Consider the following 27,077-nt stretch of genomic DNA (forward strand, 5'->3'; position numbering starts at 1 on the left):
GAAAAAGTCTGTAGAGAGAGTTTAGATCCCAAAGTATGGAGTGAAGACAACTTCCACCGTGCCTCTTCTTCACACTCTGTCTTGCATCGTGGTAATGCACAAATTTGGGAAGACAGCATTTCATGCCAGGCTAGCCCATTTTCTTCAGCACCGAAAGGTCTTCAGAGCTGTCTGGTGCCAACTTGTTCTTTTGGAAAGCCGTAAAATGTTGCAAAGCAGGAGCCCGCAGTGGCAGTGATTTGTGAGACACTATGTGTATGGAAGGGAGAGGAGAGGGTCAGAGGCTTCCCCTCCCACATACACTCATTTATATGACACAGGGATTTACAGGGTTGGAATAAACAGAAATCCTGCCCCGGCTCTATGAATGAGGCTTGTGACAAAGTGGTTTTCCTCTTATCCACAGTCCCTCATTAACTTGCACCTTTTGCACTGAGAAGTGTCAGCGGAAGCCATTGACTGTCTGCCAAAGTACTGGGCTTTGCGCAGAACGAAATGTAAAACCATGTTCAGAGATGCTGCTCTAAAACCTGGCATTGCTTCCATGCTGCTTTCGATTCACAGCTTCGAACAGGAAGACACTAGAAGCTGGAGGTTGTGACAAATTAAATGCAGCATCTTTTGCTTCTTGAGATAATAAATGCAATTGCTAATTTGTATCAAGATGGAGAATGGTTTCAGTGATTTCATGCTAGTGTTTCTGTACTGAGCTATAAGCCAAAACAACAGGCTCTGTTATTCTGGGATTTTTCTCTGGGTTGGTCTGGGTTTTTTTTTCCTTTTTTAATTCTGAATAAAAATAGCCAGAGGGTTGCAGATCAGAAACACTGATTAGCAGATCGGTATAGGGCAGCCCTTCCTTCACCTCCATGGAGTGGTGCATTCACAGCAGGGCAGGAGACTGGAAAGAAGCTCATTTGCTCCAGGCCACGCAAGGGGAAAGGAGCTGTGTTGCCTGTCACCGTCTCACTTGCATGTTTACATCATGGTTCAAACCACTATAATTGGTCAACGCAGTCAATATTTGGCATTAACACCCCTAGTGTTATTTTATATTGGCCAAAGAACACCCAAGGACCAAGACAAAGAGTTCGGGGGGGGGGGGGGGGGGAAGCATTATCTTTTCCTCCATTTTACCATCTGGAGGAAGGGGATCAGCTAGAAACAGACACACATTATGAGTATCAGCTCCTGGCTATGTGACTGAGGCCACTGTGAAGGTTTTGGTTTTTATGACAGTGGGACTTTCTTCAGTGATTATAACCTGTTAGAGAGGGATGGGATCCACCTCTCTAGAAAAAACAAGGGGATCTTTGGCAACAGGCTAGCCAACCTGGTGTGGAGGGCTTTAAACTGCAGGACTCGGGGGGTGGGGGGCAAAGTCACAATGCTCAAGCCATCCCATCTGGCTGGGGATTAAGTGTGACCAGTCAGAGCAGTGACAAATGTTCCTCAGCTGCGTCCCAGGCTGAGAAGCAAAAGAACAACCTAAGAGTGGGCATGGACACGGCAGATCCTCTTGCACCCCTTCAGGGAAACCAGTATGCTCGAGTTCCTCTCTGAAATGTCTGTACACCAATGCACGCACCGTGGGCAATATGTAGGAAGAACTAGAGATCTGTGTGCAGTCGCAGGGCCATGGTCTCATTGCAATTACAGAGACATGGTGGGACAGCTCGCATGACTGGAATGCTGTCATAGATGGATACGTACTCTTTAGGAAAGACAGGCCAACAAGGAGAGGTGGTGGAGTTGCTCTGTATGTGAGGGAGAAACTGGATAGTATTGAGCTCTGCCTTGGGGTGGATGATGAAGGAGTCGAGAGCTTATGGGTTAGAATTAAGGGACAGGCTCATATGGGCAGCACTGTTGTGGGTGTTTACTACAGGCCACCTGACCAGGAAGAGGAAGTTGATGAAGCCTTCTACAGGCAGCTGAAAGTAGCCTCACAGTCACAGGCCCTGGTTCTCATGGGGGACTTCAACCACCGTGACATCAGCTGGGAAGACCACACAGCCAGGCACACACAGTCCAGGAGGTTCCGGCAGAACATCGATGATAATTTTCTGATGCAAGTGGTGGAGGAGCCAAAGAGGAGAGGTGTGCTTCTGGACCTTGTACTGACAAATGAAGAAGGACTGGTTGAGGACGTAAAGGTTGGGGGCAGCCTTGGCTGCAGTGACCATGAGACGGTGGAGTTCAGGATCCTGCTGGAGAGGGTCCAGCGAAGGGCTACGAAGATGATGAGGGGACTGGAGCATCTCTCTTATAAAGAAAGGCTGAGGGAGCTGGGCTTCTTTAGCCTGAAGAAGAGAAGGCTGAGAGGGGACCTTATAAATGCCTATAAATATCTGAAGGGTGGGTGTCAAGAGGAGGGGGCCAGACTCTTTTCAGTGGTGCCCAGTGACAGGACAAGGGGCAACGGGCACAAACTGAATCATAGGAAGTTCCAGCTGAACATGAGGAAGAACTTCTTCCCTCTGAGGGTGACGGAGCACTGGAACAGGCTGCCCAGGGAAGCTGTGGAGTCTCCTTCTCTGGAGATATTCAAGACCCGCCTGGACAAAGTCCTGTGCAGCCTGCTGTAGGTGACCCTGCTTTGGCAGGGGATTGGACTAGATGACCCACAGAGGTCCCTTCCAACCCCCACCATTCTGTGATTCTGTGACCCAGTGGTGCAGTCTTCTCCCTGCTTATGGCTTGATGCATAATGTGGCTAACGCAATAAAAAAGGAGGTGTTACGCCCGTCTTTTATTTTCTTTACCTTCTGCTTTTCCATTGGGGAAAATATTATCTCACAGAGATGTTATTTTCCCTTAGCAACCGTACTGCTAACTTGTTTTGTTGCCCCATGTTCTGAATTTCTTCTTTCTTTTTAGCAATGAAGTGGGATCTTTGTATTGCAGAAGTTCATCTGGCTGAGCCGTAGTATCTTAATCCCTGCTTTCTGATGAAAGACGTACCACTTCACTCGTAGCCAACTCTGTTGTTGCTAAACAAACACGGGCCAAATCAAGCTGCGTGCAAGGGCCAGTAGCCTCAGTAGAAACCCCTTTGGCTGTGTCTCTGCCCTCGGAAGTTAAACTGGGCCATATAGCGTCAGGAGGGCAGAGAGAGGATAAACTCGTTTGGGTCGAAGGAGGAAGCAGAAGTGTAGCACGCAGCTGCCATAAGGCTGGAAAATAGTTTCCGCCCTAACTGTGTGATGTGATCTATTAATTTAGAAAAGTAAATAACAGGTATTGCAAAAGAAATTCCAGACTTCAGGCCCACCAGTGGTTCTTACTGTACTGGCGGACGATTGCTGTGAATCGTATCGATTGCAAAATCGCAGCTACCTCAAAATAAAGCAATAGCTTTTATTTCTTGCTTGCTTCATTCACATGAACTTCCAAGTCAAATTAAGGGCTCTCAGAGGACAATGTGATTTAATGTGGGATTTTTTTTTCTTTTCCTACCTGGTTAAAAAGAAGGAAAGGCCCCAGAAGACTGCATAGCTAATGCTTTTCATGAGGATATATAAAGTAGATTCAAGCAGGAGTGTTGGCTTGGCCAGATTACACGTAAATGTTATTTTCCCCGGTGATATAAAATATACATGCAAACCACTAATTTTAATGTAGCTGTTGAGGAACTTAGTGAATAAACTACTATGGCCAAGAATTTGAAAGGACAAAATTCATGCAATTAGAAACCGTTATTTTCTGCTGTAACGTTACATTAGATACATATATTAAAGCATAAGACTTAGCAGTAATGCAAATTAATTTGTGCAGTAGGGCTGAATCACAATTTTTATGGGAAAAATAACTTTCACATTTTTAAGATGTCAATGATTTTAAATGAACTGATTCAGTAACTTTCACTGGAAAAATGCCATTGGTTTTAGGAACTATGCCAAGTAGACATAAAAATACAGAAACTAAAGGAAGAACAAGCAAAACCAGGAGGTTTGGAACTAAGCTTGTAGCACAGAAACTTTTTTGAAGGAATATTAGTGGCAAATTAAAACAATTGCATCATTTCTTCTAGAACTGTTCGTAACAAAAGATTCTCAGGCGTGGAGTTTGTCTGAACGTTCACGCTGATGCTGAAGTGCGAGACCCTCTTTATGCCACTGCGCGGTCGTTGAAGCGAGCTCAGGGCCCGGGCGCGCGCCCGAGCCGTGGATGCAGCGTGGCGGGGCACCGTCAGCCGGTGAGCTGTCGTGACCTTCCGCGCCCTTACTCCTGTTTCTGCTCTGTGGTAACAGACTTGGCATGAGTCTCTCACTCTGGTTTAAGCTGTGAACGCTGACAAGCAAATTTTAAAAAAATCTTATTGGGATGGGTAATGGATTTGGTGCGGTCATTATCTCTGTCTGCCGGAGTTCACACCCTCTCAGCAAAAGGGTGCAGCTTTCCTCCGTTCAGCTACAAAGTGAAGTGCTGCTGGTCAAATGCTGGTAAAGGCAGGTTTGAACTGAGGTGCCGTACTTTGAACTCAGCAGTTAGGGTAAAAATGTAAATTGTAAGGGTGATACCTAGAAAAAAGGGTTGATATAATTTCTTAAATTGCCACTGCCAAATTCACCAGAGCTGCTACAACATCTTCCCTTGTGCCTGGAGCAGGCTCCAATTGCCCTTTCTGTGGTGGCTGTTGGGTCAGACATAGCTGAATTTCTGTACCTTGATCATGTGTCTGACCATTCGCGAAAGAGTAGGGTATTTCACTGTGTGGACCTCAAAAAAATATGCACACTGTGCTTACCTGACCGAACAGGAGTTTTCTTATTGCGTGATTCCTTCCTTTCCCTTTGCTCTGGACAAAAGCAAGCCACAATCCTACTTCAGTGCTACTTTTCCAGCTTCTGTATTATTGAACATTTAGTGCTTGGGTTGTACGTGTTGGGCAGGAACAGAGTAATCTAGATCCTCTTGGCAAGAGAAAAGGTAAGTATAGAGAGCGAGCATCTTACCTGTACATCAGTATACAATTATTTTCATGTTGCTGATATGGGTGCAGGGTGTTTCTTGTAATTATTGCAATTACTGTTTCTAGGACATGCCCTCCTGGAAGATGAAAATAAGGTCTGGCATCTAGTCCGGCCAGTAGATGAAATAGATGAAGGTAAATCGAAGCGGGGCAGTGTGAAAGAAAAAGAGAGGACCAAAGCTATTACAGAGATCTACCTGACCAGACTTCTCTCTGTGAAGGTAGGGCTCTGCTGTGCCATGGTTGCACCTTACTTCGACAGATTATGAGATACAACTGCAGAAAATGATGCAACTATTAGTCATGCGTTTGGCTGCAATTTTGAATATGTGTCATGTATGTGCAAGCTGGCGTTCAGGGCTTCAAGTGATTAATATGCCCTGAGGAACGTTACTGGGAAAGAGATAAAGTATAACTCCTGATCAAAGCTGAGAACCATGATTACGTGTTCGTTAAATAAGGATTTTTCTTGCAAGACGAAGACGGATATTCTCCTCTGTGCCACCTGTTTGGATAATACTTTGCTGGGCTGTCTTGTAAACCAAATGCCCTTTAAACTGCTACAGAGCCTGCGATTTCCCTGGCTTTGTTTGTGACCCACGCTGCTGTATAATCTAGAAAAATAATACAAACGTTTTCAAATAATAGTAGTCCTTTTAGAGTATTTTTAGTGCTTATACTGCAGAATGGATCACGCTCAAAATAATTTTGTGAAGCATTCCTCCTTGCAGAAAGAATTGAGGATAATGTGTTTAATGACCATAAAGCCAGGCTCCTCGTGAAAATGAGGGTGGTCTGCCTCCAGCTAAGGCCATTTGTCCCAGTGTGAAAGTGGATGCGAAGTAAAGTCTATGTGTAGATGACATAGACCCAGGACAAAGAGCCAGCAAGATGCAGCTGCCCCATTTCTATTCCCAACAGCCAGTTAATAGTTTATTACCAGTCTGGAGCTTTACAAACTCACACGGAGCTGGTGAGGTATGGTGGCTGGGACCACAGCTACCCTGCAAAACAAGGGCTGTCGATGTGTCCTTGCTAACAGCAGAGTGGCTTAGGGCTCCTTGCCTTCTCGGTGCCTGCCTTGTCTGGGTCTGGTGACAATAAGAAAAAGGATGCAGCCCTTCAAGCGTGCCCGTAGGACCAACCAGCTGAGCGGGGACAAACTGCATGTGTCTTCAACGGGGTCATCTCTGAAACAAGGGGACACTCTGTGAGGTCCAGGCAGGTGCTGGAACCCAACCAAGCACATGGCCCTCCTGGGACACTGGACTCGGTGAGGCTCATGGAGCTGGGCTAGTCTCGGTATCTGACAAGACCCAAGTGCTTGCCCTTAAACAAAAAGTCAAATGCTCACTGGTACCTTTTCATCTCGGTCTCTTTCTAAAAATTGCATGGCGCTCGAAAGTCTGAGAAATTGGAGGTGGGAAGCTACAAAACCATTAAAAACTGGCTAACAATTACTTTATGTGCATAATGACCCTGAAGTGTAAATGTGTTGTATACTTAGCAACCAGTTTCTGCTTCTTCTGTCGAGTAGAAGTGTGTGCACCGTTCTGTGCGAACCACAGAATAGTTGGTGAGGTCGCAACCTTTCAGGCTGGAACATAAAGTTGTTCTCTAGAAGGTCTTTCCTGTGCTGGCAGTTTGCAAGGTCACTGCACTATGAAGTCGCTTGGGTTTTGTCACCCAGTACCCATAGCACTTGGGATGAAGGCCATCAGTGACGGCAACTGGCTGTTAGCGTCAATAGGAATAAAAGACTCTGGGATGGCACCGAGTTCAGCCTGCGACACAAATGTAATGGATTTTTTTTTTTTATTTGCTTTTAGGGGACACTTCAGCAGTTTGTAGATAACTTCTTCCATAGCGTGCTCAACTCGAACCATGTGGTGCCGCCAGCTGTGAAATATTTCTTTGACTTTCTTGATGAGCAAGCAGAAAAACATGACATCAAGGATGAAGATACCATTCACATCTGGAAAACAAACAGGTACAGTATGAATAATACTTGTATTGCAGAGAAATGAGAGTGTAATTCCCAGGTATGTGCCGGCACTCTTACCACAAATCAAAGTAAATTTAATTTGTAATTCTCAGAATCATTTTAACTGAGAGAATATGTTTATATGATCAAAAGGATTCCCCATAAGTCTAGAAGCTGCAAAGATGAAATCAGCCTACCTGTGGGGTTGTCAGTGGCAGATTTACCACTTTATTTTTTTGCCTTTCCTCAGAGGAAAGCAAGGGGCAAATGTGAGCTAGAGTTACCTGTCAAAGCACAAAATCTAATAAAATACTACTTGGGTACTGTCTTTCACCATGCAGACATCTTCTCTTGCTGTTTTGGGACACCTGAGATTCTACTCATATGAGTTTTTCTCATTTTCCTGTGAGAGATGTAAAGCCTTGGTTTTCAGACACGGAAACCAGACAACAGATAGCTTGTAGAAATGTTGAAATGTATAATTAAGCTTCACTGTTGTGAGGAGATCAAAATGCAAAACCCGTACTTAATTTCATGTGATTTGCTTGTTGTAGAACATTTATTGTGTAAAAAGGATTATTAATCTTTTCCCTTGCTTTGCAGCCTGCCTCTTAGATTCTGGGTAAACATACTGAAAAATCCCCATTTCATCTTTGATGTTCATGTTCATGAAGTAGTGGATGCTTCCTTGTCAGTCATTGCACAGACTTTCATGGATGCTTGCACAAGAACAGAGCACAAATTAAGCAGAGTAAGTGATTTGCATTCTGCATCCTGACTACACTCGCGCCTGACGAGACAAAGGGCATCCTCACAGACAATACCCAGTCTCTGAGGAGATGCAGCCTCCATAGTTTGAGTTTTGTAAGCAAGTTAGCATTTCACCCCTTAGCAGGTTGGCAAATATGTCAGTGTTACTGTGCACTCTGCCAGTCGAGATCTACAGAAAGGAGAAAACACCAACTGCTTTTATGAAAAGCAAGTTTATGAACTGATTATTTCACGTCCACTAATAATTTAGTATCATCTTGCATTGATACATTTGTAAAATTCAACAGTAATGCCATGTGTAAACTTCATGCTTTTAAGACAAATAATCCCACCCACGTACCAAGGTAAATGTTAATAATACGCAGCCAAATATTAATATCTGTAAAGCTCAAGTGCATGTGAATATAAAGGCTTGATCTCAGGTTCTTCACTTTCGATGCTTCCTACAGAGGTTCATAAATTATTGAAGTCTCTTTCTGTTATAAATTTTTCAGGATTCTCCAAGTAATAAATTACTTTACGCGAAAGAAATCTCAAACTATAAGAAAATGGTGGAAGAGTAAGTATAGACTCTTTTCATGCTATTCAGAATTGGTAGGGCTTTAAGCCTGGGTGAATGTATTCGGTGAGAGGAAAAGCAAATGCTGAGGTGGTCAAAGTCAGCTGTCAAGTGCTGAAAATTTGGCACCTGAATGTTAAACCGTTGCCTTGGTGGTGGCGTTGGCAGGGTTGCAATGGAGCGCCGTTCTGACCCAGCGCGTGTTCGTGTCTGTGCAGATGGACGGATAGATTTATTCAGGAGAAAACACGATGCTGTTTTCTGCAGCGGTTGATGTTACCAACATGGTCTGTCTGACCAACGCTGCACTTCCATAACTCGGTAGAGATCAAATCCTGAAAACATTTCAAAAATACCTTTTTTCCCTACTCCGTCTCTAACTTTATTCATTTACTAATTGGCAATTCTGTGAATACCACAGAAGCTCTGCCGCAGGACAAAACTCTTGCTAGCCAATGACTTCAAAAGTTTGAAGACCTGAAATCATCATCAGCTACACATATAAACAGATTTCTTTCCTGTGGCATGGCCCTGTACAACCAGGCGCAATTTGCTTCTGTTGGGAAGGTATCAAGTACTAATGACCGCTGAGAGACAGGATTACTAAAGGAACCATTCTTCTATCATGGTAGAACATCTCCTGCATTATTAGGAAGTGTGTTTATAATAATTGCCAAATCAAAATACAGAATTACCAGGAAACCACAGTGTATTTTGCCTAACTGAAAGTTTATTTTCACTTGTTGCAGTTACTACAAAGGTATTCGTCAGATGGTGCCAGTTAGTGACCAAGACATGAATACCCATCTAGCAGAGATTTCTAGGGTAAGAATAAATTCCGTTTTCTTGTCCTGGAATTGGAGCCAAGTATAGCACCGGTTTTCTTTGTCTTCTCTTTGTAACTCAACAAGTGAGATTTTCTATGTGCAAACATCAAATGAGTTCTTTTGTACATCTCCGAAATACTCCTGCCTAGTGTAGTCATGCCTTTTAGCCCTTTGAAATGTTGATTATTGACTGGAACCAAGAACGGTTGTCATCGCTGATCTGTCTGAGCGATGTAGGTGCCAGAGCAAAGCGTTCAGATTTTTTCACATCCATTGTGGAAAAATGATGGCACTCTTGAGTGGAGTTTTCTCTCCGCAGCATGCAGAGGATTTTTAGCATTGATCACACTGGTAACAAGTAATGGCTGAATTCAGAGTGCTACCGCAGCAAGAATTGGATGCCAGAAATGACAGGGGAGGCGCGCGCCCGGAGTGTGGCCTGTTCCAGAGCTGTCTGTACGAGGGCAGTACTTCTGCTTTACGCTGCGTGGGAGAAGCTCACCGGGCGCTCGCTCAGCCGGCACTTTCCCATTTTGCAGCGTGGGTTACTGGGGGATGTTGGCAGCCGGGGATGCTGGTTGAAGTCCGGAGGCTGCACAGCCTGCTTCAGCCTCGAAAGAGCCTGTCTGCTCTGCGGCACGGCTGAGCTGGAGGAGGCTCGTGCCTCCGCAGCACGCAGTTCAGCGTGGAGAACCAGGAGGGGCCCTCACCGGCCTTAGAAGATGTTGTTTAGCCTGGGCAAAGAGGCAGTGTACTTACTGGCTGGTTTGCTCCTTTGCTTCATGGAGTTGAAGAGTTCTGGCATAAGGAGGATGTTTGGGGGGTTTTTTGTGGTTTGTTTATGTCAGTGCCCTTAGGACCTAACGTTTTGCAGATCAACATCCTCATGAGAGCATTTCTGTTTTCAGTCATTCACTATAAAACTCATCTGCAGTGACATTTCATTTTCCAGTTCATTTTATTTATTACACAAATTCAGATGTATGTAAAATTAAAACGCTTGATGTTTAGAAGTAAATTTGTTAGAATGTTTTAACATCAGCAGAATATGTTGGTCCTTTCTATTTACATTATAAATTATGATAAAAATGAATACGGAAGGACTGATTGAAGATTGCAAATTTTGACCAGCACTAGAAGTGACTTTTATAGAGCAAGGAAAGATGGATGTTTCTCTGCTGCTTTGTGCCTTCGGTAATCGTTTATGCCAGTAGCAGTATTTTGCAATTCTTCATTTTGTTAACTAACTTAAATGACAAAAAAATGCATAGCTAGAGATGGAATCCTATACGTTTGAATGAAAAACACCTGTTTAGACAGGTAGAGCACATTCACTAAATAAAGCAAATGTAGGGGGGAAGGGAGGAAGAGGTAATGGAACACTTCATTTAAAGTCCTTTTTCTCTCTGTCTCTCTCTCTCCTCCTTCCGTCTCCATGGTTCAGATGGCTTTTCCCACCGTACACGTGCTTGTGATCTTGATGAGTTACACCTTTGCTGTAGTGAGGTGTGAATAATTTCAAAGAGTTAAAAAGAGCTGAAGAAACGATGTCAAACAGCCATGACAGTGACAGAACAAATGCTTAATGTAACAATGCGTAGGCTGCACTGAGTAAATGCTTTAGTTATACAAACCCACGTTGTTAACAGATGTTTGAGCTGTGGTCTGTGGTTTGACGTTCAGAGTTCAAAATATTTTCCACCTCCAGTGTTAGAGTCGTGGACAGGCTGGAAAAACACCAGCAGGAAAGTCTTGATCTAAAAATCACCAAGCAAACATTTTCTCACCCCTTTTTTCTGCCCCAACTGTCATGTAACAAAAGTTACAGGGTGCAGAGCTTGCATTTGGAAATGCTGTATATTGTATCCAAGGCGTGCGCGTGCGTAACTTCCAGCTGTCTGTGATCCTGTTTTGACGTCTGCTGCTTGCTTATGTTGTTTGACAGGCGCATACTGATTCCTTAAATACACTTGTGGCTCTACACCAACTCTACCAGTATACTAACAAATACTATGATGAGGTAAGTTGCAGCTTCTGGTTTAATTTCTTAATAATATCAGTGGTAAAAAGTTGTAAAGACTAACATCAGTCTAAAGGAACAACTTCTGGGATTCCTTGGATAATCAGGGAAAAGTAATGCTGAGCAGAAGGCTCTAACTTTGCAGCTGCACACCTTGCTGGGCAATGACGCTGGTCAAAGGTGTGTTCTTATAAAGGAACAACTTCATTATGGGCTGTCAGTCTTTGGTAGCGATAGTTCAGTGAGATCTGAAAGAGAAACAGATTTACAAATCATTCTTTTCAGTTCCACCATCCTAATTGCTAAGAATTAAGGCAGAAGAATGTCACCGAGCAAAAAGTAGTCGTCAGAGAGAGAGCAGGTTTCAAGGCAGTGGGTTTTTTGTTAGGAACAATCCATTAAACTTGTTTTGCTTGTAGGAACGGGGCCATGCCTTTTTTATTAGTTAAGATGCACTTAAAGCTTCCATGCATGCTACCATCCCTGTCTTGCCGTGCCGAAGGGAGTGCCTGCCCGAGGTAAAGCAGCGTAGAGTAGCAGTTGAGTATAGTCTGACTGCAAAGGAGGCTCGCAGAGTCAGTCCGAAACGTTGCTTAGGTTCTTCACGCCCTGTGGAAAGGGGGACAAAGAATAACCCAGGGTAGCTGGGCTGTGGCTATGGCTCTCCCAACTTAATCTGAAAACAAAAAGAGAGAAGGAAACTTTTATTCAGAGGTTTCCATGGAAATGAATGCCTCCAGAAAACTCTCAGAATTAAATCAAAGCAAGTAAGAACAGACGCTGGATCGAAAAGGAGCACAGCACATGTGAGCTGTGTTCGGTTTGTCTTGCACCTCAGCACAGTTCGTGTTTTCACTTCCATTTAGCACTAAAGGCAGCGAGTGTCGTCCTCAGCTTCACTGCAGCCGCTTTGTACAGGAGCAGCTTTAAAACAGATGTGAGCAGGGAAAATCAAGTCGCCCTGAGAAGTCTTGCGACGAGGGTCAGCAGGGGCAGCGGCCTGAGGAACGCAGGCTGATGCAATGGCGTTGGCTTCCTCACTGCTTGTCCCCAGCGACAGCCCCGTTGGCCTCCAGCGCCGTCCTGAGTGCGTCCGTGGCCTGCCCACCTCCAGAAACACTCGGGGACCTGGAGGGCAGACGAGCTGTAAAGCCCTGACTTTTCCACACCCCCACGTCCCTTGCTCCCACTCGTGGTTTCACCTTTGGTGGAGCCTCCTCGTGGTCGCCCGTCCGTGGGACTTCATCGGTGGCAGGCCAGCGAGCCCCCGCGCCTCGCCGCAGCTCTGCCGCTCACGTAGGTCACTGTGGAACAGCAAGGTGCATCTGATGAAAAGGCTGCTAATTCAGAGTTACGGAGATAATCTGTCAAGAACCATTCAGTAAAATTAATCGAGCTTATTTATTTTCCATGAAAATGTTTTCATTTGCATAAATTGGAACATTTTGCAGCTGCCCTTGTCTTTATTACTGACGCAGTGGTTCCCCAGCATGTGCTGTACCTTCTGCAGGGCTTGACAGTGACTAAGTGGGTACATTCTAATTGTCCACATTTATATGAAGGATATATTCACCAGCAGAGATAATCATGAATTATTTAGCTAGATTTCAGGAGTTACGGCTAGATGTAATTGTTTAAATTGAGGGAACAATATCAAATTAAATCAGGCCCAATTTAAATACTGTAATAAGTGTTTATTAACTCTGTCTTGTAAAAATGTTTTCACGCTTTAAAAACAAATCCATTACAATAATTATTTCCAAACAAATTTGCTCCAGTGTTTGAAACTCACATGCTATACCAGCCCTTCAAACTGAAATTATTGGCTAGCCCGATACTGACTGCAGTCATCTCCGTTGTCAGCGATGTGCAAGAAGTAGTAAGAACCGCAGGTAGTGACGGGCAAACTCTATCTCTCCAGTTCTTGTACTTGCAAGTTTATACAGTGTTTAAACAGAGCGAAAGGTTTCTGCTTGATTGCAGGCTCTGACTTTTATTAATAAAGCCAGTTCTAGGAAAGGAACTGTTTTGCTGTGTAACATATTCTTCTAATGCAGAAATGTAATAGTTGGTGGAAAAGTTTCCCTAAAGGATGGTGGAAATGAAAACCTTTCAAAACCTTTGAAATTTGATCTTGATTAGCCCTAAAAAACTCTGTTTGAAGAAAAGCCTTCTCATAACAGCTGACCTTTTCCAGCTCTTGTTTTCAAATCCCTTGTGTCGTAGCAGCACACCGTCCCGTATATAACCTGTACGGCAGAGGCTGCCTGCGGGGTGCTGGGGGCTCCTCCGACGAGCTCTTTGCTTCCCGAGCTGCGTGGTGCCGGGCCGGCGTCGTGGCATCGAGAGCCCAAGGGACACTGCCGGCAGCTCCCTGCCGCTGTGGCCAGATGGCTTGCTCCGCCGTGTTGCCTGTGGAGACAAGAGACCTGGCGTCGCCCTACCTTGTGCCTGCGCGTGGACCGCCCAGGAGCTTCCCAAGCCAAAGCTCATGGGGATGGGGCTTAATTACTGTGGGTAAATGACCCTTAAGCCTTGCAGGGTCCTCCATAAGCAAAAGCACCATTTCTTAAATAGCCATAAGGACGTTTTTCCCCCTGCGTGCTCCGTCTTGGAACGTAATATTTCACAAGATGAAGCACTGCCTGGTAGTTTGCTTGGATCCCAGCGTAACAGGAAACATGACAGCAGCTTAGACAAAGTAACAGAGGGGATCATTTCTGTTGCCTTCGTGTAAAACTAGAAGATGGGGGATCATTTCTGTTGCCTTTGTGTAAAACTAGAAGATGGGGCCTGCTGGATGGAGTGCGTCTTTGGTACAGCGTGAAGGCAAGAGACTCTACAACCACAGCAGCATCAAAACACTTGGTCTGGGAACTATGTCATATATTTTCAGCTAACTGATTCTAAACATTCTGTGTTTATTTCTTCCAGATTATAAATGCACTTGAAGAGGATCCAGCTGCACAAAAAATGCAGCTTGCCTTCCGTTTACAGCAAATAGCAGCTGCGCTGGAGAATAAAGTGACTGACCTTTGACTCAAAAGCCGCAATAAAGAAATCTGATCTGAAGATGTTCAAATTCATTCTTCCTGTTAAGGAAATAGTGTTCTATTTTTTAATGTGTAATTACAACTTTAAATGAAAGATTTCATGTTTTTTTGATAGCAGAGGTGTAATGTAAAGAATTTTTACTGTAAATTATGCTTCTAATTAAAAGCTGTGTTGTGTGTAAATGAATCTTCTGTGGGAAAGAGAGTCCTTTGGCTGGGGCAGGGTGGGGGGTGGAAGGAGGAAAACCCATAGCTCATTTAATTTAGTAGAATCTGAGACATCAGCATTTAGGATTCATTATGCAAGAAAATTCAATACTATAGCATCCTTTCTAGGTTAAGCAATATTTGTACTAGCAAAACAATAACATACTCAGAGACACATGCAATATCCCCTTTTATTTTGATAACTGGAAATTGACTTCCATATAGCTCTAAAACTTAGTCTGTGCTCGTAACGAACATCGTGAACACTGCGTCTGATTTCTCTGTGAGATCTGAGAATGGGATTTGCTGCCACACACGGTTCTTAATTTAATTATTTATGTCCACGGTGATGCACAGTATTGCACCCACCACAGCTGGCTGCGACAGAAACAAGAGTAGTGTCAGTGTAGGAGGGTTCTACTGGTAAAGTCTCATTTGGTTCAGAAATCCCTGCAAAGAATGAATTAGTCCTTAGAACTTTACAACTCTTCGTTATTATTGTGAGTTTTATGATATATGCTAATGTGCCTTACTTGTACTAATTCTGTGAATCTGATGAATGGTTTTGTAAAAAGAAGCAAATCAGAAAAAGAAATATTTATGTGCTATTGAATGACTTATGTGTGAAAAACATGACCAGCAGAATGCTTGTAATTAGCTGCTTGCCGAGAGTGTGCTGTTTAACATGATTTGATTATGTATAATATCTTATTTTAGAATGGTTCTAACGATTTTTTATTTGAATCTTGGAACTGTCCTAGAGATACCATCACTTGTTTTTATTGTATTTGTGATGTAAAATACTCGTATGATATGGGAAGAACCGTACGCCCGCCTGTTGAAAACCACTCAGTCAGTTTTGAGCCTTGGAATGCTGCGTTTGACTGAATGCACACCATAACCCACCGCACAGACAACTGAAATAGCTTGTCAGAAAGTGTGTGTTTGCAACATGGGTAGGCTCCGTGCGAATCGTGAAGTTAGGTACGTCTTCTGAAATGGCTGTATTGCACATCGGGGAACTTTATTCCTCTTTCTCTCGCAAGTTTTTTGGCAGTGAAGTAGCATTTCAATGAAGCGCTGCCATCTGTACTCCTGCGTCCGGTGTCCTGCCAAGCGCCCGCACGCTGCTGATGCTCAGCGAGCTAACGCCGTGGCTGCGGCCCGCTCCCCGCCCAGCGGCTGTCGGACACTCACTTCAACTGGCTGTTCATCGATTTGTTTTTTTTTTCCCCACCCGTTTTTGAAAATTTCCCAGTATTTGTTAGTGGGCCTTCCCTTCAGTTTCTGAAAATCAAAAGCCTCGCCAGAACTGGTTTCCTGCCCAGTAGGCTGGGAGGGGGTTTTTGGTTTGGTTTGTACTCGACTTCTTGCGTTTGTGTATAATCATTCCTGAAGCTGCCTGGGCTATAAGTTATTTTACACTGCTTAGGACTGAGCTACACAACTACATACAGGTGCTTCGCCACTACTCCTTCATCAACAAAGGCATCCTAATTTCATGGCTAATCTGTTTCTTTGTCATTATTTGTAAATCCTGTTAATTGTAAATCAAATACAATGTTGGGTTTTTTTCCACCCAGTGTCACGGGATCGTTACTGGAATTGGGGGGTGGGTGTTTGGAGGGGCTGGTAACGCTTCCTCCAGGGGTGACAGAGCCACAGCGTCCGTCAGTCTGCGGCTGGTGATGGAGGAGCACAGCGCATCCTGCAGATGGTATGCCTGACATCATGCCCTTTTTACGGGTCTGTGCTCTGAAAAATGAGAGTACTCTTGAGAGGGTGTCATGCAACATCCCGTAGCAAGGTCTCCTTGCCTGATGAAAATCTGTCTTGGGAGCCAGAAGCCAATTAAAATACACGCTCGGCAGCATCTCTCCTGGGAGATGGGAAAGCTCTGCCTGAGCAAGGAGGCTTTCAGAAGGAACATCACGTGTCCCCCGCCATCAGCGACTTGATGCAGAGCAGCTGCAGGCGACCGCGAGCTGCCGCGGGCCGTGGCGGTGCTCTGGCAGGATCTCTCCTACCTGTTAGACCAGCGTGTGTGCCTGCCGGCGTGTGCGAGTTCGCGGTGGATCCCTTGGTCGCTCTTTAGTGCCCTTTTACATCCTGGGAATTGTGCTGGCTTTCGGTGCTGCAGTACCGTCTGCCAGGGAGCAGGGAGGCAGATAACGCTGAGCAGCTGCACTTAATGCCAGTTCTACAGTTTCTCCAAGTCTCCTCTCCTGAAAGCACAGAGTTGGAATTTGAATTGAACTGAGCTGGTTTATTTAATTCTTTCCCCTTTTGGCTAAGCTCCTCCAGTGCTTGTTTTTCCAGTCTGGTGCTCTGTTTTGTCCAGGCCTAGTTTTTGGCTTTGGTTTTCCCTGCGTTTTAGCAATCGGATTCTTAAAAGGCTTCACGCTCCTCCTTCGGTTTCTGCAGCTCCCGCCATCTGGTTCATCTGCAAGATAAAAGAAGAGCAGCTCACTGGGGGTCTCCCTCCTTTTCATCCCCTCTGCCACCCCTCTAAGGGGCACAGAGTGCAAGAGCCTTCTCTCTGCCCAAACAGGAGCCGCCCCGCTCCGCAGCAGCAGCTGGGAACAAAGCAGCCCCGCTTGGGCACCTCCCAGCCCCAGTTCGGAGGTGGGTGCAGGCTGTCCACCACCAGCAGCTCGGAATCCCATTGCTGTTTTCAGCCTCTCCAAAGGGTTCGCCTGGCTCCTCACCAGCAAACCAGCGAGCAGAGATCTCAGGTGACGGGATGAGGTCCCTGTTCCTGCTTGCCTAATACAGAGTAACTCGCCCAGCTGAACAGGAGTTTGTTTTTTTGTCTCTGGCCGGGAATTTACTCTCTGTTCCTTAGTGCCAGGTTTCCCTCTGACACGTTACTAGATCTTTTTGCCACTCTCTATAGGGTATAGATTTATAAGCAAGTGGTTATGGGTGGAGGGGACGTGGGCTAGCTCACATATGGGAGGCACAGTGCTTCCTCAAGGTGGTTTCTAGGATCAGTCTGTTACGGCCGTACTTGAGCCTCCCCCTTCTCCCAGCCGCTGTGTTGGACACATATTTTTCAGCCTGCTCAGCCTGAGCTCTGTTTACACGCACTCTCTGAAACCAGCTTTTCTGGTAAGCTTTTGAAGACCAGCAGAGCCATTGCTATAAACAAAAACATACGGGAATTCAGAAACTCAAAACTGGAATTCACAAATTCCCACACTGTCATAACATGGGAGGATTTTTAGCCAGCTGCATAAAGAACTGAGATGGCTCTGAGCCTGAATTTCAGCTGTCCTGGACCTACCAGAACTGGTGAGATTTTGTGGCAAGTCCTTTACTCTTGCAAGTTCTCAAGCCTTGTTACTAACGCAATCATTTTCAACCATAGTATGCCCTGGTAGTACTTACCTGCATGGCCTAAGAAAATCTCTGCATGTGATCAGGAAACCCCTCTTCCCCATGCTTCTGTGGCTGCAACACCTCCATTTACCCTGATAAACGAAGGTTCTAGTCAGGCTTCCCATTTGCACCCAAGCACGTGGTGTAACAGCTCACTGAGGACTTCCTCTCTAAAGAACTGGATCTTGAGCAAAGATTGCCTTCTCTTAAGACTTTTTCCAAGTCTGTTGGCTTCTCTTAGCAAAAGCTTATAGGGGAAGTTGTTTGGGTTTTTTTCGGTTTTTTTTTCCTCTGACTAGAGATAACCTGTCAGAGCAATGAGACAGTCGACTTCAGAAGTTTAAAGGAGGACATCTGGCTGCCATTTTTCTACCAACCGCTAGCTCGAGTACTGTGCCCTTCTGCTTTACACTCAGATGGGTTGAAACTTGGCACTTCGAGTCACAAGAGTTGTTGCACTGGAGATCTCAGCACCATGGTCCTTGTGACTTGCCTTCTTCCCTCATCAACACAGTCCGGCTCAGCGCCTGACGCTTTCCAGGTTCTCCATTATGCAAGCTCCTCTCTTCTGAGAGGTCCACTTTGCCAGAGCTGCCTGGAGCATGGGACCCCCTGGAGAATGAATGATAGAAGCACACAATATAAAACGATCAGTAACTCTGCTTTCTCCGCTCTGTGTTTACCTACTCTCTGTTTCTGTCTTTTTTTATTTTGAGAAACCCTCCTTCAGTTGATGAATGATGAATTTGAAAGGTGGAATTGTAAACAAGTTGGTCTTTCAGCCTTCCTCTTTTGTGAGCCTTTGTCTTGGTGGGGCCTAAAAATGAGGGTGGAAGCCTTGGTGTTTGACAATCCCTGCAGAAGAGAAGGAAAAGAGACTTTCCAGACCCATGGTTATCGGGAAGTTTTTAAAGGTTTTGTTTTCTTCAAATCGTATCCCCTTACGGCTCAGTGGCAATGGGCATTTCTCCACCCATTAGAGAAGAAAGTGGCTTCTCCCATGCAAGCTTGTACTCACCCTCGTTATCACACACAGCTAGGGCAGCTCACTGCCACTGTGCCAGTCCGTCAGGGCTGACGTTTGTCTCGCCCGTGCATACTGCTTGCTGCCGCGTGTCATTCCCGAAGAGGACAAACCCTACTATCATCCATAGCCAGGCAATCAAAAGCTATTTCATTTACCCACGTATTCCTGTTCCTTTGCTGCTTTTCAGATAATTGCCATCTGAACCAGAAGAGAGTTTGAGTGCTTTCCTTCTTCTTTTAAGCTTTTAAAGCACCTATGTGTCTTAACAGATTGAACACTTCAGAAAAAAACTATTTCTTCAGTGGGACAGAGGACAATAGTTCTCATACAACTGTATACGGCTCGTCTTAAAAGGAAATAAAAATCCCACTACGAACCACACACTGTGTTTTTGAAATCCTTTATTCAGTGCTCTAATTCTGAACAATGTTTTTGGCTTATTTAATTCTCCTCAAAACTGAATGCTGAACAAAAGTCTCTTTTTTTTTTTTTAATCTACTGTAATAAGAAAGGAGTGAAATGAAAAATGTATTCCTTTGATACCCTTAATCTCTCCTCTCCTGTGACTATGCTCCTATTCAGTAAGAGATCATACTTGCCAGTTGCACAGCCTGGACGCCCATCCATGGGCTATAAACCAAACCAAAATCCATGTTTCCTGCAGCTGCATCTGGGTCCGTGGCAATGCTCACAATTGTAAAACTGCCTCCAGGATATGATTTGGAATTTTATTGTTGTGGGTCTGGCTGGTTTCCTCATCCTCCTTCACGTGATGCTCCTTCGTGTGGGTTTTCACCTTGTGTTTCGATGGCACTTGCTGGACCACAGCACTACATTCCTCTGAAAGCCCAAGGAAGGAGACCGTTGCCGTTGGGATTAGTCATGCACTTTTCATTCTCAAAGCACCCTGCGGCCACTCAGCCCTCCCAGGCTCGTCTCACTGGAAAATGATAGACGTGGATGTTTTACGCTAGAGCAGACAACCTTCCTGAAATACAAACCACTTCCATCTGTCTAAACTAAGTCGTGTTTGTTTTTTTAATAAAAACGCACTGGTTACGTACAGTACTATTCCTATCTGACGTACGAACAGCCCTTCTGAGTTGATCTAAGCTCTGCCCAAAGTCTGTAGCACCTTCTACTCGAGACTGGCAGCTGCACTACGCTGTGCTAGCCCCAAGCTAGAAAGCAGCACCATTCTTGTTAACATCATGCAGCCTTTACATGAGGCTAAATACCCACATCTCCTTCGCCTGATGCAGGTATTTAGCCTCACCGCTGCTTGTCGTGGACTAATGTTTGTCTCATGAGGCTGCTGTGTGGTTGTGATATCCAGAAGTCCCATCACACAGCCTTAAAGTCCAGCTCAGGGAACAGCAAGAGCACCATCAGTTTCAGCAGCAGCAGGTCTAGCATCCTTCCTTCTGCTCAGCCATCAATATATATTCCATCCTTTATTTTAACATGGTCTTATTTTGCTTTCTTTGTGTGCTTGAAGCATTCGCAATCCTCTGTTTGTATTCTGGCACATTACTGCTCAAGATGAGATCATCCATCTGGGTTTTGTGCTGTTTTGGAGCTACAGGTTTGGTATTTAATAGGGTCATACCCTGGTGCACTTACTCCTCTTACAATAATATTCGACAGAGAGCTGTGTCGAGTTATGTTTTCCCTCGCTGCGTGTGAAGATTCATATGCTGATTGCTTTGACCTGGCTATCTATAGCAAGAGCCTGTAACTGCCCGAGCGCTATTATAGCTTTTGAGTTAGGTTATGGTTCTGATTTTATCTTTCTTTCCAGTGAAAGGAAGATTAGAAACGTTTTGTTTGCCATTTAACTGGAAAATGTTAATAGTTGAGCCGCATCTCTGAGAGAAGAGAGGGGGGAAGGGGAGGTGACGGCCTTCCCTGTGAGGTGGTTTTGGACTATTCTTCTCTGAAGAAGAGAGTGACGACAAAGACCACTTCAGCGCTGCTGTAACTCGCAGACTTTAAGTTTCTTTGTGGTTAATCATTCATGTGTATTAGCAGGGCAAGTTTTTTAATACAGAGCTTGAATTTAATTTCAATCTGTGCTGTCCATCATTGTCTGTCTTTATCGGGTTTTTGAGATGACAGCATACACAATGTATCTAAGATTAGATTCTGGCTTTAAATATTTAGAGCCTGAATCACATCCATTTGTACTTCATTTCAAGGTTGAAGTAATGTGGCAGGACACACATTCTGCAGTAGTTAAAACTCACAGATCAAAGTAGTGCTGAATTATTCATCCTAAACTTTTAAGCAATTTCTCTCGGTGGGCCCACAGCGACGTGCTGCTCGGGTATGCCGCGGGACTGCCAGCTGGGAGGCGAGGCTCTGCCCTGCCGTGGTCCCCTGCCCTGCCGAGGTCCCCTTGCGCCGGTCTGCCAGCCCTGGCCACTGCCCCACTCGCTGGGCCAGCGACGGTTTGCCAGTGCTGTGTGCCGATGGCTGATGTGGTTATCTGGGGAACTGACTGAGCCTAACAAATTCCAGGCTGGGCTTTGCTTAGCCCCTGTTTAACTCAAACCGCCCTCCTGCGGGTGATTTCAGAGCCTCATCAGAAGATCTGCTCCACTACTGAAAACCAACTGCCATGTCCGCCGCCAAAAACTTTCTGTTAACCATCTGCTCGGAAAGGACGCTGGTTTTAGCCTCCCTCCAGCAAGTGACAAATCCAAGGACAGATGAGTTCCCTGCAAGGCCCGAGCCATAGGGCCGGGGAGAGGGTGAGATCGCTGAGCCTTGCCAGGCTTTGAGGGAGGAGATGGCTGCCTCCATAGGCATGCTGCCCTCAAGACGAGAAGGAGCTGCTCTGCGTGATGGCTGCTGCAAGAGTCACCCCCAGGACAGGTCTCCCCAGTTGGGACCGCTGTGAAGGCCCTATTTTCTGCCTTTCTGACATGCAGGAAGCCAAAAGGCAGGTTAACTCTCAGGTGGGACAGTCATTGGACGGCAGACTGGGAACGTGCCTCCAAGATCTCCGTCCTCTTTCCATTGAGAAGAACACTGAGCCTGACACAAACTGCACCAGGGCAGGCAACATTGCTCAGCCGAGTCTGCTCCAGCACTGGAACAGCAAAACTGCATCCTGGCTGGTCCTGCGCGTGACACAATAAGCAGACCTTGGTCAAGTGAGGTCCATTCATCAATGTCCACTGCTGCAGCAGCAGAGCTGGCACCAGGAATCGTTGCCACATCCAGGCACCCTCATGGTGCTCTGCTCCTGGGTATGAGTCTAGAGACAGGAGTGGCTTACAGGAATAATCATTAGGAGCACCTAAATTACACATAGCTTGTTGAAATCCTAGTTCAGAGTACAGAAAGAACAATGCTAAGAGGAACAAAGAAACCTCAAAGGTCAAAATTAACTCTGAACTCTGGAGGTATAAAGAGAATCTAGTCTAAAAAGCATCTTAGAAACACAGTCCTCTTCACACCTGCTCTCTGCAGTCACCAGCAGCCCTGAGAAACACTGGTCTGTGGGTTGATAGCTTTATTAGGAAGTCTGTGGTGCATAAATGGATCATCCATGAGGTATCTGCATGTACATAGCTCTGACCTTTGTGGTGCTCCTGGAGAAATGTTGAACAGGCACATGTTAAAATTTTAAGGAAATCTGTTACCCTGCCCCCTTTTTCTCTTTTTCTTAGAGCTATGAGACCTTTTCATCTTCATTGATGAATGGCCGCACCACAGAGGTAAGTCATGTTCACAGCCGTGTTATGATCCACGAGAGCTGAATTTCATGGTTATTTTTTCCCAGACTTCGCAGGGACTCTCCTTCCGTGTTTACAGGTTTCTGCACAGAGGCTGATGTAGATAGATCTGTTATTCTATCAGTGTATAATTGGTTGGAGTCTGTTACAGGCTATCTATATGCACAAAAAAATTACATATGCAGCTTTTGATAACAAACCCAGATACTTTAAATTCTCAGTGACATTTCTCCCTGATTCTTTTTGTTTGGTTATTGTTTGGTTTAATGAGGATTTTTTTTCTTTTACTAAAGGAAATTCCTTCACCAAGGAAATTTTGCCTTACAAGCCTGCATATTTTATTTTTGCAAATTGGGCTGAACTCTGTTCTCATTAGAACTAGTGGGTGTTTTTCTTGGATCTAAGATCCAAGAATGTGACACAATGCACTTTTAGATGCTATGCATTAGGCTAAAAACCTCTTTGATTTGGTGGTAAAGCAGGCTATTTTTTTTTTTATAGTTTACTTGAAACATTTCACATAACTAGCAACACAGTATTTTCCACCTTCATTTGTTGTACAAAACAGGGAAGCAGCCAAATTCTGTTGTGTGAATGTGGACATCATGATATTCGAGAATGATCTGGCCTGTGTCTATCTGCCAGCCATATCACCCGCGTCTGTAACGAGAAAATAAACAGCCCCCAAATTACTGCGCAATAAAGAAGCTGATGAATGTATCGGATCAGGTCCAGCTGCATTCCCATACCTTTTCAACACGGTCTTATGTATTAACATCGCTGGAGCACTGATCTGGCTACTACTACACTGCAAATGTTGTTCCTGCTCACCGTGGATCCACCAAAGTGTACCAGAGGTCCCTAGTACTTTAAATGGACTCTGGATCTTTCCTGCGATCTCCAGGTGATTTACTCTACAATTAAGTATATTTGCTCTAAAATCAATACAATTAGTTCTTTACCGTGATCAGCATGAGAGAGGAGACTGGAGGCTGATGCAGGTGGCTAAGGTAGGAAGAGCAGGGGACCAAGTGGACGATACGTCAGGTTGATACCATTGTCCTAGTGCCTGCTCTGCAAATGGAGGGCTGGCATGCCCTGGGTCTGGCCATCAGACGTTATGATTACCACGTGGAATCATTCTGGTCTTCATCCAAAAATCCTGAGAAGTTTTACAAACATTAATTAAGCCCTGTGAAGTGGCATCCTGCTTCTGTTGATGCAATTGAAAAAAAAAAAAAAACCCACTTGCCCAAGGTGAGAGAACAACATAGGCACAGCTGGGAATAAAACTTAAGATTCCAGATCCTTGGTCCCCAGCTCTAACCTGCTGGCAGCGTGCCACGTACCAAGAAATGAAAATTGATCCAGCTAAATTGCTGTCTCCAAGCTGACAATTTTCCATGGCTTTGTAGAGGAATAAACTCAGATGCAAGGTTGGGACAAGAAAAACCTGCCTGGCAAGGTTGATCTCTGTTCTAAATCTAGCATTCAAAGAAAAACTCCTGCCTGTGCTTAAATATATACAGCCATTTGTTGAAAAGAAGTTTGCCCAAGTTGCAGTCTGCATCTATGGAGGGCACATGTGAGGCTGGGTTTTTAGTGCTTCTCAGCACGTAGTCTGACCCATCCTATAAACGTGGGCAGAATACGACTCTGCCAGCCTGTAACAAGTTTGGAGTGTAACTTTGGCACCATCTACAATTGCCTAAGATGCCCTCACAGCCGTGGATGGACCCCTGAAGGTGACATGTGTCCTCCCAGGGGACAGCCAGTGGGGCATTGCCTGTGGCGCAGAGCTCGGTGCCGCCCGAGATGAGGGCAGCTCATCTCCGGCCGCATCCGCAGCCCCGCTGCGGTCCCCAGCGTCACGGCTGCCCCCTTCTCCTCGCTAAGCTGACGTTTAACCAGACTGGGTGCCCCTGCCCGAGACGCGGGAGTGACGCCTCGAGTTCCTGCAGCACGGCTCTCTCCACCTGCCTCGGTAAGCACGCAGCAGTGCACAAACGGATACCGACAAGCATGGTCTGTGAGCAATGCCCCGCAGGGGGGATGGTGCCATGTCAGGAAGAGGAAAGGGCTGCCCTGTCCCCCTTTCCCAGTCCCACTTACGGGGGTCAGGCCTCCTGGGCTGGTGCCAGCTCCAGCTTGCACTGTCTTGACAGAACTCATCACCGCATACCACAGGTCTGAGCACAGCTGTGCTCCAGGACGTGGTGGCAGGAGAACGTGTGCTCCCTCTTCTGCAGTGTCCCTGTCCCACAGACCACCCGAGTGCAGCGGGACAGAGACACCTGGGCAGCAAGGGCAGCATTACCCCAGCTCATAGCACCACCAGGCTGACCTTGCTCAATATCTCCATGGTGCAAAACTGGTTATGATCGTACAAAAGGTCTCCACGCGGACGCAATGGCAGGGAAGAGTTGTCCCAGTGAAGCTGACTGCTCCTTCCGGTTTTGGGTTTGGAGGTTTTTTGGCAGGATAAAGCATTTGGTTGAGGTAAATGACATATGTTAGAAAAAAGCAATACAACTGATACAATGAATTATAAGGTATTTTACAGATTTTTTCCCCCTTTAAATAATATGTCATTTGACATGGGCAAGGAAATTTGATTTTACAGATGCATAAATATATATGTAACTATATATGTGAGCAAGGGGTGTTGTATAACTATATTTAACATGGCATGCCTTTAATAAAACTTTCCGGTGGAAAACTCTCAGGGATTTTTAATCCAAGCAGCTAGCCATAAAGTTTTCTCTATAACAGTAAATTATGACAATTTTGCCCAAGGCTTTAACATCCCTGAGTTTTGCTCTCTGCTTTGAATTAGATTGTGATGATCAATATTAATAGTCCCTGATCAGATATGGTCACTGCAAAACCGAGATGAAACCCACTTTGCCTCCGAATTTTACTGCAAATGTGAACATTTATCAACACTTATTCAAGACATAAATGAGAAAGAGAACAGCTATATCATGAAAGAGCTTAGTAAAAATTTAACCTCCATGCCACGCGTCTAGAATATTTTCCAGAAGCAAATGTAGATTAGTGTTATTGCAGGAAAGATGGTAAAATCTATGAATACTTGTGATCAACATAAACCCTGTCCAGTCCTAACTGTTCTGGAGAGTAAGGATATCTTTTTTCTTTATGTGATCACAGCTTTTTTACACTAGCCCTCAGACATACTCGCATGACAGTCTTTTCCTCTCCAGCTGTGGCTGGTTAGAATACAAGAATTTCCTAAACATCTGTTTGCAAGTAACAACAACACACCCCAAGCCAGCCAAACACCCAGCCCCTTCGGTGCCGCCAGTGCTGTATCAGCACACCTTTTGCCCGGCTGGCTCGGTTTTGGTGCGCAGCCGGCGTGAAGAGGCAGCCGCGCTGTGGTTCAGCTCGCCCCGGACGGGGGTCACTCTCCCCACACCTGGGCTTTCGCTTCCCGGCCTGACTTTCCGTGTTGAACTGAAGTTTGCCTCTGTCATTTTGACAAGCATTATCTCAAAGCCTTCTGCTTGCGCTCCTTGATGGGACACATAAATGTATCTGCAAGGCAAGGCAGAAAAGGCGTTTGCCCAAAAGAGCTGGCAAGGCCAGGGTCAGTCTTTCAACAAAACGTTGGTTGAAAGCAGTAGTTTAGCTGTTTGAATATCAAGTGGTCTCGGAGACAGGCGAGCCATTTTTCAAACAGCACAACAAAGCTACCAGGAGCAGGAGCAGAAAGGAAACACTAATTTCTAAAGCAGATTTTGTACGACTCAAGTAGAACACATTCGTCTTTGGAATCAGTACAAGGAGCTTGTTGTGCTAACAACCCTTCAGAGCTGGGGCATGTCATGTTTCTCATCTTCTCCTCTCAGGGATGATTTACTACAGGAGGACAATTTCATCCAGCCACACACCCACTAACTGGCTCTGTGGCGCATTTCAGGTGCCCCATCCCTGTTTCTCAGTGCACCTCATGCACCCACTCCTTTGTAGCATCTTTGTAGGCCACCATGTTGGTGCACATCACCAGTGACGTGAGAGAGGAAAGACCGCCTGTGGTAGGAAACAGCTCCAAAGCCAGTAGGTATTTCCTCCAGTACTGTGCCATGGCTGTGGTGAAAGCAAAATTCTCCTCCTTCTCCTCCTCTTCCTCCAGCATAGAGCCCCTGAAAACCAGACAGCAGATGGGCACCCATGAGCTGGACTACCGCTCGTCCCCAGCAGTCCAGCACCCACCTCCTTCACCATCTGCCCTAGCACAAACGTGTATCCACAGCTCCTCACTGTCAGCAGGTAAAAAGAGAGCTTAAAACCCAGAGACAACATCTCCCGTGTTTGCCACAGGTTTGCCCAGACAGTGTATTCAATCATTAGTGTCCCAGGACATAGAGATGCCATTATGATGGCCAGTTTGACCAGCTGCTCCTGGGACTAGGGGAAAAAGGAAAAGAAAAGCGTGAAACAGACAGTTGGCAGTATTTACTCTCTAGGCCCTAAACCTTGCAATGCCCTCAATTTCTTTTAGGTGTT

General features: G+C 45.4%; 1 protein-coding gene and 1 long non-coding RNA gene across 9 annotated transcripts in view; one reads left to right on the top strand and one right to left on the bottom strand.

Moving 5' to 3' along the window:
• The window catches only part of PLXNB2 (plexin B2), a 266,904-nt gene extending 252,528 nt beyond the window's left edge, over positions 1-14,376 (top strand). For all 7 annotated transcript variants that reach the window (XM_075429278.1, XM_075429273.1, XM_075429274.1 and 4 more), the window contains 7 exons: positions 5,042-5,196; positions 6,805-6,965; positions 7,563-7,710; positions 8,225-8,289; positions 9,039-9,114; positions 11,062-11,136; positions 14,071-14,376. In XM_075429278.1, the coding sequence (XP_075285393.1) occupies positions 5,042-5,196; positions 6,805-6,965; positions 7,563-7,710; positions 8,225-8,289; positions 9,039-9,114; positions 11,062-11,136; positions 14,071-14,175 (785 nt within the window). In that variant the 3' untranslated portion in view covers positions 14,176-14,376. The remainder of the gene's footprint in view (positions 1-5,041; positions 5,197-6,804; positions 6,966-7,562; positions 7,711-8,224; positions 8,290-9,038; positions 9,115-11,061; positions 11,137-14,070) is intronic.
• LOC142362294 (uncharacterized) lies at positions 11,130-23,739 on the bottom strand. Of its 2 annotated transcripts, none has more exons than XR_012764924.1 (4): positions 23,510-23,739; positions 16,424-16,839; positions 13,325-13,548; positions 11,130-12,440 (listed from the first exon to the last, which is right to left on the bottom strand). It is a non-coding gene; the product is annotated as an uncharacterized LOC142362294 (long non-coding RNA). The 2 variants fall into 2 exon arrangements; XR_012764923.1 differs by lacking the exon at positions 23,510-23,739 and adding an exon at positions 17,787-18,515.
• Positions 23,740-27,077: the final 3,338 nt, after the last annotated feature.

The sequence above is a fragment of the Opisthocomus hoazin genome, chromosome 8 (assembly GCF_030867145.1).
Source record: "Opisthocomus hoazin isolate bOpiHoa1 chromosome 8, bOpiHoa1.hap1, whole genome shotgun sequence".
Taxonomy (NCBI): domain Eukaryota; kingdom Metazoa; phylum Chordata; class Aves; order Opisthocomiformes; family Opisthocomidae; genus Opisthocomus; species Opisthocomus hoazin.